General features: G+C 36.3%; 1 protein-coding gene across 2 annotated transcripts in view; it reads left to right on the top strand.

Moving 5' to 3' along the window:
• The first annotated feature begins 4,169 nt into the window (after positions 1 to 4,169).
• The window catches only part of LOC121370786, a 34,436-nt gene continuing 21,579 nt past the window's right edge, over positions 4,170 to 17,026 (top strand). The window contains exons 1-8 of one of the 2 annotated variants that reach the window (XM_041496254.1): positions 4,170 to 4,390; positions 7,136 to 7,211; positions 8,922 to 8,970; positions 10,744 to 10,810; positions 12,356 to 12,404; positions 14,235 to 14,281; positions 15,329 to 15,368; positions 16,354 to 16,587. In XM_041496254.1, the coding sequence (XP_041352188.1) occupies positions 4,340 to 4,390; positions 7,136 to 7,211; positions 8,922 to 8,970; positions 10,744 to 10,810; positions 12,356 to 12,404; positions 14,235 to 14,281; positions 15,329 to 15,368; positions 16,354 to 16,587 (613 nt within the window). In that variant the 5' untranslated portion in view covers positions 4,170 to 4,339. Of the gene's footprint in view, positions 4,391 to 7,135; positions 7,212 to 8,921; positions 8,971 to 10,743; positions 10,811 to 12,355; positions 12,405 to 14,234; positions 14,282 to 15,325; positions 15,369 to 16,353; positions 16,588 to 17,026 lie in introns of both variants that reach the window. The other variant, XM_041496253.1, reaches the window with a different exon arrangement.

The raw sequence follows: 17,026 nt of genomic DNA, 5'->3' as shown, positions 1-17,026 counted from the left end.
TTTAACCCTTTGTAGTCAGTCACTTTGTCTTGATTTCCCCAGACCCTTATGGCAGTGACCATTTTCCAATTATTTTGGAGAATGATGGACCTCCATCACTTGAAAGGGTTCAGAGATGAAAGTTAACAGGAGCACATTTGGGATCAATTTCGGCATCTATGCAGCACTTGACTGCAAAAATCTGCCATTACTGATGTCGATTATCTCATGTCTTTGTTCACCTCCATATTGAAAGATATTGCAGAGGAAACTATTCCTAAGACTTCGGCAGTACCGAAGCGTTTCGATAAACCATGATTCAATGAAACATGCAATCAAAGAGCAAAACAGAACCTTCAAGAGGTTCGTGTTACCTGTCGGGAATAATAACCTGAATACTTATCAATAAACCATGGTTCAATAAAACATGCAAAGATGCAATCAAATAGCGAAACAGGACCCTAGAGATCTTTGTGTCACCTCCTGGGAATAACCTGAATACTTATCGCACTGCTCAGACTCTTATCGGACAACTTATGTCTCTAAGTCGAGTTCTTAAACATCCATGAAATCTGTCTGGAATAGTATACATCACAGGAAAATAATCCCAATAATACAGTTCGCCATTTGTCTGTTAATGACACGGATGTGACATCTCACCGTGACATTGCCAATGCATTGGCAAATAATTTTTCTTATAACTATAACTTCTTCTTTTAGTACAGATGTTTTTACATGTATTAAATGTAAAGTTGAAAAGCAATACAGCAGGCACTTCTCTTTGGAGGAGTTGCAGGATGCTCTTCGTAAAGCCCGTGATACTTAAGTAGGACCAGATGAAATACACTATCAACTATTAAAACATTTACCTGAATCATCCTTTATGGTTCTATTAAATATATTTAACACAATCTGGATTTCTGGTGACTTTCCTTCTGAATGGAGAAAAGCAATTTTCATTCCTATTCTTAAGCCTGGTAAGGATCCAACAACTCCTACTAGTTACCGCCCTATCGCTTTGACAATTGCAATTGTAAAACCATGGAAATAATTATCAATCGTAGACCTGCCATGTGTCTTGGGTCCCACAAATTGCTTACTAACGTATAATGCGGGTTCAGATATAGACGTAGCATAGCCGATCATTTTGTTAGATTTGAAACGTTTTGTAGGGATGTTTTCATCCATAACCAGCATTTGGTATTGGTTTTGTTGGGTTGGGGGGGGGGGGGGGGGGTTCCTGGGTTTTTGTTTTTTTTGGTTTTGTTGTGGGTTGGTTTGTTTGTTTTGACCTGGAGAAAGCTTATGATACCACGCGGAAGTATGGGATTTTGAAGGACCTCCATGGCATGTGCCCAAGAGGCTTATGCCTGACTTTTTTTCTTTAATTTCTTTCTTTCTTTTTAAAAAAAAAAAAAAGGTCTTTCAAGGTGCGTCACACACGTAGAAATATTTTATTAGCCGGAAACATCTTACAATACAGCAAACTCAGGAATGTACCTTTAAAATAAATGAATGTGTATGGTCGATGAGGGTACGACACGAGACCACCTTATTCTTCCTGCACCACCTGTAGGATGACTGCCACTCTCCCAAGACTGCTCCCCTGCGCGTGCTGTAACCTCACCGTGGTGCAGGGGTGTAACATTCTCTTTGAGAATGGCCAATACAGCACAAATTGAAATTTTGAGTAAAAGTCAGTGTCTATCTGTGATATTTGTATTTTTGCACATTTCTTTACACTGTTTTTGTTTAAATCTTGAATTTTTATATTGATGTTGATCATCATCTTATTTGTTTGCATTACCATAGTTTGACATCCAATAGCCGATGTATTTTTCGTGCTGGGGTGTCGTTAAACATTCATTCATTCATTCCCCAAGACTGCTTGTTCGTAACTGTACCGTTCCAATCATCTTGCCAAGTAGAAAAGAGATATATTGGTTAATACAGTATTTAAATCACACTGTAGGGAACACCAACATTGGCATGGGTCAAATTCAAAGCAGAATCTGCTTTTTCATTACCCTTAATGCCAACATGGCTCAGTACTCAACAAAATATAACTTCTATTTTGGCAAATGATAAAAAGAAACACTTTGGTATCATCATCCTAGCCAAGGAGACACGAATTAAGTGAGCGTGAAAATAATATATTTGGATGCACATGAATCCTTAGTTTCTTCCAGGGCTAGGCATACTGTCACAGACCACTGACCTATTTAAAGGCATATTGTCACAGACCACTGACCTATTTAATGGTCTAGCAAAGTATTACCTGAACAAAAATAAAATTTTAATTTGTTCCTAAATTTACTTTATTAAACCATCTTCATAACCACCATACTCCATTTTTTAATGACATTTTGTAAAAATAATTGAATTATGGCAATGGTCCATAATTCAAAAACTAAAATTGCCGAGTGGGATGACATGGATTTCACTCCATCATGGTTCAGTTAAGGTGATGCAATAGCTAGATTTGGTTTCCAACAATTAATGTAATTTTTATTTATTATCCATTTTTATAAAAAATTTTAGAAATAAGGTCCTTAAATCTGTGACAGTATGCCTTTAATATTTCAGGAACCCCCCCCCCCCCCGCCCCCTACTTTTTTTAAGAACATATATATGTGCCTATTTATTTAATTTTTTCCCCCAGTGCCCCCTTTCTTTTCTCTCCTTTGATTTTCATCTCATTGTCTGCCAGTTCCTATCTTTCAACTTCTTTCGCTGTCCACCTCCACATCCAGGGGCGTACCCAGCTATTTTTGATGTGGATTCCAAATTTACAGTCGAGCACCGAAGGTGCGAGTGTTGAGGGTGGGGGGGGGGGGTGTGTCTGGGGGCATGTGCATGTGCGTGAACTTGACAATGTGCCATTATTCTACAATTTGGTTATCACTCTCCTTTTCTCTCGCGCGTACGGTTTTCCGTTTTTTGTTTTTTTAGATTTTTGTTTTTAGGGGGGGGGGGGGAGGGGGGATGTGGACGCCACTGCGTACTTGCGTACAGGCAGGTACGCGCCTGACATCCTAGTCCTTGTCTCTCCAACCGCGACAGGTACTTGTCTTTTGTCACTATCCGTGCCACACACCTGCCATATCCCATCAGCTTTTAGCTGTGGGCTTTGTCTGACCATTTCGGAGAGTGTTAAGTAGTTACTTCTGGCATTATTAAGAGGCACTTGTAACCACCTACTATGTTCCCCTACTACTGGCGGTCGTTAGTTAGTGCCGTAGGTCAGACCAGCTTTATTAGAGGACGAGGATGCCAGATGGGTGCAGGGAAGTAGGCCTACACAGAGACTTCACCCGTAAAGGAAATTTACAGATAAGGTCGAAACCGATTGAAATCTTGGGAGAAATTGGAAATGTTTATATATATATATATAAATGTATTTTATTAGAAAGTTTTGTCCACTTCTTAATGCTCTTCGTTAGATAAAAGCAACAATGACGTAATTAAATCAATCCCCTTCTACTGCAGTAACGTTATAATATGTATGACGTTATATTTAGCAGTTATTTAGCAGTTCCTTTCTGAAGATAAGATTGAAACATGTAAAAGGATAATTATTTCTTTAAATTATTTTTTAAATACATATATACTGTACACTTGTTTTCTTTTATCATTTTTATATATATATATATATATATATATATATATATATATATATATATATATATATATATATATATATATATATAAGGATGAATGAAAATGTGAGCCAGCTTTGACAGGATTTGAACCACTACCATATGGGTAGAGAGAAGTGGGGTGAACAAAGTGATTTTTCCGAGATACGTTTTGACGTCATAAACAGTGCTTAGGTGTGTAAGAATAGTTTCCATGGTGGAAGTCATGTCAACAACTAACTTACGTCATCAGCGATATGTACGTCACAGCTATGACGCAACGCTGCCTCTTGTTTTCAACTTGCAAACTTATTTTCAACAACAGTATCGTATCGTTCGAAAATCTTCCATAAAATGATAAATATTGAAAATTGGTAATAAATAGAATACCCAAATCGGGAAGAACAGCATCAATTCACTTGTGCAAGATAAATGATATTGCACTGTAGCTCGTTGAGTATTATCTATTATACGGTAACTGCTATGACGTAGTTTGGCGTTCCCCCAAACAATTCCCGCGCATGCGTGCGTATTATCCTAATCACTTAGCAACATTGTTTCCAAGATAATGGTTTGCATTATTTCAGTATTTGAAAAATACGATTATCAAACACAAGTTTTATAATATTTGTAAAAGAGTTTAATCATTTAAAGCATTAAATTCTTCGTTATAAGTTAAGAGCGAAGGGATCTTTGAAACTACCGCTTCAAAACTTGTAACAATGGACGAACAGAAGTCTTATGTTGAGGAGAGATGGAGAATTGATATTCAGGTAGGCTAAGGTCGACGATAGTCACTTATATAGTTCTTCCTACAGGCAGGGCAGAGCCCTCAAAAGTACCCGGTTTCCGGCGGCAAATCGCCGCCTGAAACAGCTTTTGCCGCCGCCTACTTTTTGTTGATGGTAAAAAAAAAAGTGCTTTCTCTTCTTTAATAAAGTCTCCTACAAAAGGGATCCAAACAAGGTGCCAAAATAGTTGTTTATTTGTCTTGAAACGCGATTAGTTCACATCGAAATTTTTATCAAGCAGCGTTACCGTTTCGGGTGATGTGGTTGGTTCGTCGTTACACGTGATTGAGGGCCCCCAGACCCCCCCCCCCCCCCCCCCCCCGCTTTGCCCCCGCTATCATCACTGTTGTAGCCTGCTACTTCTTAAACTATTGAGGGCGCTGGCAGGGCCGGATTTAGACCTGAGGGGGGGGGGGGGGGGGGGGGGGGGGCGGGGGCACATCAGGTTCGGGAACCTCTCAACATAGAAATTAATTTACAGGACAAATAAAAATAAAAATAAACTAATTTTATAATTATTACATTTTTTAATAAAGAAAGCCTTTATTAGTCTTTGGGGACCCGGGGCAATTGCCCCCTTTGCCTACTTATAAATCCGGCATTGCCCACAGGGAATTTACTATTTTCTAAATTACATACAAAAATGGTGGTGTTTTTTTGTTATTTCCAAAACAGTTACTGAATATGAAGGGTCTTGGCCCTATTAAGCTCAAAATAAGTGGGTAGGTGACCCTCTTCATTCCTCCCCCCCCCCCCCCCCCCCCCCGTAAAAATATACCATTGACGTCCCAAACTGTGTTCACCTAATGACAAAAACACGAATACGATATATACGGAAATATTATTTTACATTTTTCAGCTACGATACGTGAAATAAAATAGATTGCAATCAATTAACGTAAAAAAAATCAACAATGTGGATGTAAAACAAATCCATTCTAGTAAACAAAAGTGAAACACCCTCCGGTAAATAGGAAAGAGTGACGTTTCTGCGTTCAGGCACATGTGTTTGCAAAAAGTATGCGTAACACGCATTTGCGGTTCGTCATTTTCCATTTTTAAGGTCACTACATGAAAAAATATATGTTTCTTAACTATGCACAGTTGACGAACACTTAGTTAAATATTTTTTTTAACGGAAAAATTCAATTTTGGCAAGCGTTCTGGTCCGGTCCGCGTTTTATCAACACACATCGCTAAACTTGATGTCAATACTGATAGGCATTACGTTTATACCAGTGAATAGTTAGTAAAAGATAATTTTTTAATGACTTGATTCATAATTAACACAATTTATACACTCAAAATTATTTACAATTATTATGAATGGATTATGAATCACTACAACAGAGGCACAAAAATGCAGATCGAATGTAATAACTGAAAACAAATTCAACAACAGGGGTCTTAAAAAGCGTAAAAATTAAATGCTTTGGCCTTGTTGATCTGGCACATGTGAGGTCATGTGACACGCACCGATGGTTAATTCATCTTTCTCCATTTTAAGTCAATTTCTACAAGTCATGTGGACCCCATATCGGTAATTTTAAGGAATAAACAAAAACGATTTAGTAAAATTAATGGTTTTAGGGGTTTGTAAAGTTTTGTATTTAGATACTTACTTTTCTGAACTTTATTGTTTATGAAAATGTTCCTGAACTGTGAAGAAAAACCTCATAAATGAACTAAATGCCGATGGCAATAGTTTGGATGTTGATTGCGCGAACCGTGCACGAGAAAACACAGTGAACGGAATTTGAAGCATAACGCAGTTAGGGATGTTGACGATAAATAAAATCATCTTCCTATTGTATACTTTAATTTTGCAATAGCATAATCTTGAACAAGGATATCCGAGGGTGGGCATCGTTGGAAGTTCTATTAACTTTTTTACTAATTGCTATTTTCTAAATTCTGCCCATTATTCAACTCTACATGTACATCCCGAGTCAGGCCACCCATCTTATCTAATTTCTTTTTGACCACCCGATCTAATCTAACGACCAAATTTAATTAGTAGAATTTTCTTTATTAATTATATTAGAGATGCGCATCAAAATTTTAAAGGCCCACTATTTAATTTTTGGATGTAAATTTCAAAATTGTCCGCTTAATCTTTTTTCTGTCCGGGACAAGCCTCTGGCTATCCAGAGACAGGCCCCGGGACGGACATGCTCGAAACTCTAGTGGTATATGAGCATGTAAAAATTATTCGCACTCGCACTCAAATCACTGGCATGATTTTGCAAGTAAGGTTTTGATTGGTCGAATGAAAAGTTAACTGGACATGAGCTCCAACGGGCTGCTGTTAGATCCACATGTGTAATAGTGGAGCTAATTTTAATTAGATTGAATGAGTTCGCTTAGTGAATTCTATCCTTCGATCCATGCACCTCAGGCGACCGCTCTATAAACTGAAATCCCCACCCTCTCCTTTATATTAGATCTTCAAGATAAAGTCATTTATGGTATGGAAATAGCGTGTACATATTTTTTTCTGTCCCGGGACAAGACTCTGGCTATCCAGATACAGGCCCCAGGACGGACATGCTCGAAACTCTAGTGGTATATGAGCATGTAAAAATTATTCGCACTGGCACACACATTTTAAAACTGTATTGAATGGTTTATAAATTAAATATTTATCTAGATAAGACAAATTTGTTTACACATTTTGCATTATGAATTAAATCAACAGAATTGACATAACATATCTTTGACTTTCAGAATGAAGATTCTGATTCCTCCAATGACAAACTTGACATTGTGCTCGATATGTCAGATGATACATATATCATCAAAGGTATGGAATGAAGAAAATGGAAAATTGTTGTAGAGCCACCATATACAATATTTATGGCTTGATTGATGGGCAATACAAATTAACGTGCTGTACCTTTCCACCACAATTAAAATTAATCTGCTAAACTTTTCAGATATAAAGTGGGTTTTAAACTGTTGATAGTTAAATTGCTAAATAAGAATTCAAGTTGAATTTGGTGACTTTATTTCATATTTAATTGGCCATAAAGCTAATTCAACAATTAACCTATATATTTGTTGCATTGTGTTTGGCTTAAGATTTTGAATTTATTTTATATTTCAAAGAAACGTTGGCACATTTCTGATTGTATTAAACTTCTTCTTTCTTTCATTTCAACTTATTTTCATGTTTATATTCAATTAAGGTTCAAACACACTATCCTGGGCACACACCTCAGCTATCTTAAAAGTGTGGGGGGGGGGGGGGGGGGGGGGGTTTTGGTGTGTGTGCTAAACAAGGGGGGGGGGGGGCATTTATATAGATTGTCCCCCAGCGTTGAAAAGTGAGGGGGACACATCCCCCACCGATCGACACCCACGCTGTCCAGGGCAGTGGGTTTGTTGTTAATGGTTAGTGAGAAAGAAGAGGGTGTAGTGGTCTTACACCTACCCATTGAGTCGTTAACACTTGCTCTAGGTGGGAGCCGGTACTGGGCTGTGAAACCAGTACCTACCAGCCTTATGTTTGATGGCTTAACCATGACACAACTGAGGCCGGTAAATTATATCATATTTTCCCACATTATATGTATGGTAACAATACACTAATACTGTTATGGCACACTTCTGCCATTACTACTACTACTACTGCCACAACACTACCAGTTACGGTATTAAACAACTATTGTTGATTACATTTGAGTTAAGTTACTGGGTAATTAAAAAGCCACCATAACATACATGTACACTTATAGTAAATAGTTATATACAAATTTTAAAACAATTGATTATATCTTAAAATACTGAAACAATAAAGACAAACTATTAGACAGTGTTTTAGATTATAGTGATGTTAGGTCTCACTACACAGATCACTTCCGGGTGAATGTTCATTGATCACGGTCCACTATAGTTCCTAATTGTGACACATGTTATGTTTCACATATTCACTTCTAGGAAATGGTGAAGAATTAAAACAATATGTATATTTAATGGTAAGCCTGCTGGCTGTATTTTGCCCATGTTATTTCGTAATATTGTGCATCACCTATTGGGACATGAGCGTATAGCGCAAGAGACAGCCGGAGTGAATCGGTTAATGAACCACCTGTTCGGACCGATACTACAGCCAGATGCGGCCATATAGCAAAAACCTAAGACGGATCCCAATTTTGGAGTGAAAATAAATGCTTATATAATGTATGTTCGCAATGGTGTATGTTGTTAGTGCCAATGAGAACCCATTCTATTGGCAATCTTTGTTTGAAGTTGGGCAGTTTAACATGGGTTTCAATGGCAGATGACATCTGTGTAGTGAGACTATTACAAGAGTGCCATAGTTGATATAATTATGGTATGTAACCATCTATATTTTAAACCATGTGAAAAATAGTTTGGAATTATTCTTCAGCATGTAATGGCCAAAAAAGAACTATAACATTTTGTAGTTTTGAGAATTAGGTTTAGGTTTAATGAACTGATGCAAATGCAGCCAGCTGTATGGCTTACAAGGGTGTGTTGTTTTTTACAGAGTCATCTGGCAGACATCGAGGCATTTTATCCTGTCTGACCAAAAAGAGGTAGGATGATTTAAAATCTCTTGACTCTGGTCTTATTTTATATCACAGAGCTTATTACAAATTGAAGAAGGCTTCAGTGATTCAAAGCAAAACCTGATCAATGTCTCAGGGCTGTTCCAAAATTTATCATCATAGGGGTAGGGGGTAGAGACCATACTGGTAATTATTTTAATTCACTTGGGTCGGCCTAGTTTTTTTCTAGGCCTATGTATATTTGGATGAAATAAAATGTTACTTTGTTGGTGGTATATACTCGTATATAAAATTTGCCTCTTCCTAACTGCTCTTAATATTATAAGTTGTAATTTTGGCTAGGCAGTATAAAAATCATGTCTAACGTCTGTAAAGTTAAAGTGAATTTTTAACAAAACATGCATACCCGTATGTATTGTTAATTTACTTCATTTTCATGTTAGAATATGGAAAAAAAATATATTTAAAATAAAATGGTGGATTAAACTATTTAACAGTTTTTGCAGTTCATGGAGTTTTCCACAGATGACATGTTTTTCGTTTCTTTTTATTACATGTAATATTATTACAACTGTGATTATTGAATACTTTAATTAAAATTCACTACATACATTGTTTATCAATCTGATTAAAATTAGCTCTACTGGTCTACCAAGTGGATCTAACAGCATTGCTTAGACTCCCCATGTCCAGGTGACATTTCATCTATAAATAACAATTTAAATATCGACCAATTACATTTCGCCTTTTACAGGCATCGAAATAAGCATTGTGTCTGGTAACCCATTTACAGGTTACCACAAAATATAACCTGGTAACCTATAGGTTTCCACAACTATATGAAAGTTAGAATTGAATTCCTGTTACTACTACGCGGTCGTTCTGAAATTGTAACGGTGCGCACGAACATCAGTACGAGAAACGAAATCCGGAAATAAATTTATCTAGTGGGCGCTGCTTAAACGCGGATTGCCAAAATTTGCTTTGCAATTCCACAAGTGCGCACGAACATCGATGCAATTTTGTACGAGAAAACAAAACGCAGACGTAAATTCATCTAGTGGATGCTGCTTAAATGCGGAGTGACTTGCGCGCGAACATCGATGCAATTCCTGACGAGATAATGAAACGCAGAAGTCCTGAATGCATTGCCCGGTTTACGTTCAGAAACGAAACTACCGTTGAAATTTTTGTTGAGAACGAAACACCGTTCTCGACTTCTCTAACATGTGGTAACCTCCCGGTAACCTGAACGACCGTTCTCGACTTATTTCGATGCCTGCTTTTATAGCGTTATTCGGGAGCATACAAATTCTAAAAATATCAGGCGAGTAATAAACTCTGGATTGTATACTAGTATAAACAGATTTTATGGCTAGTATATCATCATAGTTTTGTTTTTGTTTTTTTCGTCTTAAAATGAATTTTATATTGAAATTAGTTTCCGGCATACTTCGTAATTCACCCAAATCATTTCGTATACCCTCGGCATAATCCCAAATGTTTTCAAATTTGTTTCAAATCACTGGCATGATTTTGCAAGTAAGGTTTTAATTGGTCGATTGAAAGGTCAAGCTGTTAGATCCACATGTAATAGTGGAGCTAATTTTAATTAGATGGATTGTTTATTTTAACTTTGCATTTAGGTACATTTATGAATTGTAAGTGTATGTCTATTAAAAATACTTTTAAAATTTATCCTTTAAAATTTGACAAACATTCTATTTGTGACACATTTTGCTTTATGAATTGCAATCATCAGTGGTTTTGGTACTATAATCACATTCTGTTTGTTTCCAGGATGTGTTTTCTGATTCTCTATTTATTGTCGCTGCCGACTTTACACATTTACTGCCGTATGACGCAGGTAAGGCAGGGTTAGAAATTTAAGAGTATCTCCACTGGTCTGGCAGACTAGTAGCCTAGAATACTATTAGTTCCAATCAAATATATTAATAGTCCCCACCCCCACCCCCATTAAAGGTTGCACCCATGCAACAGTTGTGGCTTATCCTGAAATAATCTCTGCCAAATTCAGAAGTGTAAAATTATTAGACGGAATACTAAAAGATCTATATTACTTTAATCCTTGAAAAAATCAACAAATTCAAAGCTTGGACAACATATTGTTATATTTGAACACTAAGTTCTAGATAGCAGGATAAGAATCCTGTTGTAATTACATTTGTTATCCATATGGTTCAACATAACCAAGTTAATAATAATCGTACGAAGCACACGTGTAATAACAAGTGTAATGACTTAATTTTGAGAAGCGACGTCATAATATGACGTTGCTTCTCCATTCCTTGCTCAGCCTGTGCATTTGAAATATGATGTCATTTTGTCGTCGCCTTCTAGTTGTGGCTAAAACATGATGAGTTGGTCTTGTTATTCATAAAGAAAACAACAATAATAATATGGATAATAAAGAAATTATTACACTTGCGTGTGAGTCGTACTGATTTTACAAAACTCGTGTCAGGATTAATGTATTACCCTCACTCTCGCTTGGGCAATACAAAAATCCTGACACTCGTTTCGTAAAATCAGTACGACACACAAGCTCGTATAACAATCTCTGTATGTATTTTTCCATGGATAGAAAGACATACTGCAGCTTTTTATATACCAGTCATGGGGCACTGCTTGGCATGGGATACTCTAACAGGTCCAACAAGGGCAGTGAATTATATACTGTATAACCGGAAATGTTTGTGTTCTCAAATAATTTTCGAGGCTGTTCCACATACCCTTGAAATGCACCAAAATTACCAGTTATTGAGTAATCCATTGTACCTAAGGCTGTGTATTTGCTGACTTTTCAAGTCTAGAATCTATCATGGGAAGAGGACGGGTCAATCAGTAAATAAAGTCAACTATATGTGAAAACATTATTATTGATGAAAACCATTTGGTTATTCCAGACTTCAAAAGCTTAACAGCTATATAATTTAAGCATGTATATATATTTTTTACATTCTCTATAAAATCCTATACCAGTGCCCTTTTAGTTTAGTTTATATACAAAATAAAAGTTATAATGTATTCGAGGAATGAAAACATCTTTGTTTTATTTTTATCACATTGGCAATTTCCGCGGAAGACCATTCATTTGGCACCAAAGTAATTTTCCCTGTGATCAGAATGGCAATTATGTGTTTTTGTGAACATTGACTGTGGTCTTAATATTTTTTCCTCAATTCGGATTTAATTAGTCACAGCTGATGATTTTTACTTATTATAATTTGTTTATTCTACAATGCATAATAAAGGATTAGAAACTTTTCATTTTGATGGAAATTGTCAGATTTCTGGAAAAAAATATCTCATGTGGATTATCGTTGTTTATCAGATGCATATACATACACATGACTACAGTGGAGAATTTAGTTTTTTGCTTTTTTCACAGGAAGATTTTGAAGGCATTAAACCAACTTCTATAAAAGGCCCCCAAAGAGGTATGTTAATTTAAGGACTTTTAAAGGGTTTAATATTTAGAGGCACAGACCCTAGTTTCAACTCGTAAAAATAGACACTAACTTTAGTTAATCTACAAACTTGTAACACACTTGGATAAAGTTACAACAGAGTGAAACAAGAGTATGTGACTTTAAAACCGGAAAATATCCTTTAAAAATAGACTAAAACTCAAATCAATAACCACTACTTCTCAGATGCACGTGCATTTTTAAAAATATGAAAAATGCATTTTGTGATATATTAGAAACAAAGGGATGACCAGAAACACTTCGGTTCTATGGAAATGGATAATCTAAACAATAAAATGTAAGTAACGTTTCATTTCAGTGATCATAAATGACTAATAGTGAAAAATATGCTGTAGTGTTTAAAAACTAGGGTCTGTCCCTTTAAAATTTCCTTTTGTGTACATTTAATAAACATTTCATTGAAGAGAACAAATAAGTACCTTTTTTTATTGACAACATGTCTACTATATTTTACTTTGATGCATATGGTCCCAAGTACATCATGATAGGACACATTTTTGAAGGTACGTAGTAATGACTGTGTCTAACCTGAATTGCACTGTGAGAAATTAAAGTTTGTTTTTGTTTAACAACACCACTAGAGCACATTGATTAATTAATCATCAGCTAATTGGATGTCAAACATTTGGTAATTCTGACACACAGTCATCAGAGGAAGCACGCTATATTTTTCTAATGCATCAAGGGATCTTTTATATGCAGTTCCCAAAGACAGGAAAGCACATACCGTGGTCTTTGACCACTGGATGGAATGAGAAAAAACCCAATCAGGTGAATGGATCCAACGAGGTGGTTCGATTGTGCAACGCAAGCACCTCAAGAGGTCACTCAAAATAAACACTTGGCAGTGTTCGAGATTAAATTTTTGGGGCAGTATCCCAGTTGGATATTAACATTTCAAAATCTGGTATCCCACCTGAGAATTTAGTATTATATGGTATCCTGGTGGGATACTGGGTTCTTGAAGTCTGGTATCCAAAATTGAATTCTGGTATCCCCGGGATATCGGGATACCGTTAATCTCGAACACTGCTTGGCTGTAAGCTGATTGATATTGTAGAAAGAAAATAATGTTTGTTTAATGACAGCTCAGTACATTTTCCACTATGTCCGTTTGGTGTGTAACTTGGTTATTCTGATACTTGTCTACAGAATGAGAATAAACATATTATTGCCATATATACTACCAGGGAAAGCTAGCAAAATCTTTCTGCCCATATGGGTAATAAATGTAAATCACTGAATGAGCGGGAGTGCCATACGTAATTTGTGGAATGAGTTTGGGAGTTATTTTATTCCCCAAGCGAAAGTGAATGGTATAATTAAATAATTCCTGAACAAGTTCCTTAAATTTTGAATGTCACTTATGCAGATGTGATCATTTATTTATTATCCACAAATTGTGATTTATAAAAAAATTTAAGGTAGCAGACCAGAGTTATATGTGAATCTTCAGCTGAGATTTATGCATACCAGCCCATGGCATCCTATATGTCCATCTATGGTTAAAAAATAAAGAAAGATACAGGCATTTTTAGTCTCAAGGAAATTACAAAAAGGGTCATGATTACCGGTACCGGTATAAAGAGGACGTATGTACTGGTTCTTAAAGAGGGACTCTCTGATAAAATGTCTAGTTTTGAGGGTATTCCAGTTTACAGAGGGTCCAGTATTGAGAGGTTTCACTGTATACACAAGAATAGAAGTATTGAATTCAATCTACCATTCATCTCACTATATCACTACATTATCTGGTTGTTTTGTGCCAATATTTTACAGAGCCAGTCAAAAACCCCGACCATCAGGCAGATCAACAACAAAAACAGGTATATTTAGTTTGTATGTCGTAGATAAGGTTTATAGTTTTATTTATGCAAGGAAATTTTTTGAATATCTTGATTGTTTTGTATGAAATTGGATATATTTGATTCTGCTTGGGTTGTCAGTAGTCAGTAATGTTGATGTGAAAGAGTAGTTTGTGTTTTCTGTGACTGACTGCCAATATTTTCATTTTTAAAAACAAAATATGATTTTGTCCATCCATCCATCCTTTCAACCATCCAGTCAGCCATCCTACCATTGGTCTGTTCATCCATCCATCTATTTAACCAAACCAACCATCCATCCACCCATCCATCCATCTATCCATCTAGCCAGTCATCCAACCTTGCTATCATCCAGCTATTCATCGATCCATCTAACTAGCCTGTCATCCATCCTCACCCATTCTTCCTATCATCCATCCATCCATCTAACTAGCCTGTCATCCATCCTCACCCATTCTTCCTATCATCCATCCATCCATCCATCCATCCATCCATCTAACTAGCCTGTCATCCATCCTCACCCATTCTTCCTATCATCCATCCATCCATCCATCCATCCATCCATCCATCCATCTAACTAGCCTGTCATCCATCCTCACCCATTCTTCCTATCATCCATCCATCCATCCATCCATCCATCCATCCATCCATCTAACTAGCCTGTCATCCATCCTCACCCATTCTTCCTATCATCCATCCATCCATCCATCTAACTAGCCTGTCATCCATCCTCACCCATTCTTCCTATCATCCATCCATCCATCCATCCATCCATCCATCCATCTAACTAGCCTGTCATCCATCCTCACCCATTCTTCCTATCATCCCTCCATCCATAACTTGGCCTTATTGTTTCAATATAAAAACCAGGAACCCAGAAATAAATTACCGTTAGTTAGATGTTTCTGTATGTTGTCATTTCTAGCATAGCCCATGTAAGAAAAGGCATCTTGCTGTTTTAAAGATTATTATATTTAGTAGTACATACAAATGACTATGTACCGGTAGTAGGACTGTTCTGGGTTATGTTTTTCTTTTTTGCAGCAGAATTTGAAACACACCAAGGCAGTGAAAAGAGTCAAAAGAGGTAGAATAATTTTGTTGTTGTTGTTGTTGTTGTTTTTGTATTGTATGTTTGTTGGGAGGGCGGGTGTAGTCATTTAATACAAAGATATTTGAAGTGAATAACTCAAATTTATAATGTTGGTTAATTATTTGACTGGTTGCTGATATGGTCATTTGGTTTAAATTGAAACACATAAACCAGTCTAGCAAACATTTTTCTGCTTGGTCTGGCTGAACTCAGTCCAGGTTATAATTGTATATACTAACATGAAAAGTTAAATATTTTTTGACATTACCCAGTAAAACAGAATCCTTTTTGGGGTTTTGGGTTTTTTAAAATATATATATATCTAATAAATGTTTCCATGGCTTACGACCTCAGCATTTTCTAATTTAGCTCAGTGAATATACTCCCGGACCAGTTATAGTTAGTCCCATCCTCTTACAAAAATGTTTTTTGTAAATAATTTCAGTTTGGTTTCATGTAAGAAGAAAAATAAAAGTGTTTTTGAACTCACAAAAAAAAAAAATATATATTTTTGTGTGCAATTTAGAAAACAATCAACTCTGAAATACATAACTTGTAGTAAATTCCATAGTATGAATAAAGCGTTCTCTGTGGGAAGGGTTATAGGTTCTACTCCTATCATCACTGGCATACCAGAGACTGTGGTATGTGCTATCCTTTCCATGGGAAAGCAGTCTTTGAAATTCAGATAATTAATTTAATACAAATAATTAAACAGTAAATACCTGATAATAAGTTAAAAAGCTGTTAAAGATTGGTCTGAAACAGTTTTCGCTGAATGCATCTTGAATTTTGTTGGGTGGAAAGTTGATATAAAACATACCTTTAATTGCTGCTAATGAATAAATGTAGCAGGTTCCCTTTAATGGCTGTCAGAATTGGGAAAAGCTAGACATCCAATAGTTAACCGTTAGTATTTTCTACAAACTTATTTTATTTATTTATTTATTTCTGTGGGGTTGTGTTTTTTTTTTTTTAGAAACGAACCCAACTCTGTTTACTGGAGACTTTGATGACTTTCCCCAAAAGGTCGTCGTCAGTATTCCCGGCACAGTGACCACTTTAAATTATATCTCATACATGTGGCGACCGAGATCATCTCAGAGCATTTGCTACAAGACCTGTAAAGAAGAAACCCGCATTCATTGTGTCAATTACTTCTATGACGTTGATAGTCGGATGTGCTTCATGATCGGGAATCATCCTAAAAGAGGTACAGTGTTGTCACCTGACAAAACCGAATAAACCTGATCTTTGGGTTTTTTATATATATCTGTGGGGAAAAAGTGGGGCTAGTATCTACTGTAAAATACTTTACTTTCGCAGGATAAATTTTTTGCAATTTAATGAAAATGAGTAAATTCGCAAGCATTTATTTAACCCCTAAACCCAATAATATAAAATGAAGTTTTGATGAAAAAAACAAATCATAAAAAAACGAAGACCGGGAATCCTTGTTTTGATAGCCACTGGATTTAACTTTTAACAAAAATTATAAATTGGAACTAAAAAAGTCTTTCCAGGAGTGGTTTTCTGGTAAAATAGTGTCTCGGATGGAACAGCAGGAGGATATCGGTTCAGAATCCTCTGTGGAAAAAGTGCAGGTTGATTTGCGTCTGAGTACAATCAAACACCTCCATGCCCAGTGGCTT

Source organism: Gigantopelta aegis, chromosome 4 (assembly GCF_016097555.1).
Source record: "Gigantopelta aegis isolate Gae_Host chromosome 4, Gae_host_genome, whole genome shotgun sequence".
NCBI classification, from domain to species: domain Eukaryota; kingdom Metazoa; phylum Mollusca; class Gastropoda; order Neomphalida; family Peltospiridae; genus Gigantopelta; species Gigantopelta aegis.
The sequence above is the reverse complement of the archived record's forward strand: the minus strand, read 5'-3'. Positions and strand labels throughout refer to the sequence as shown.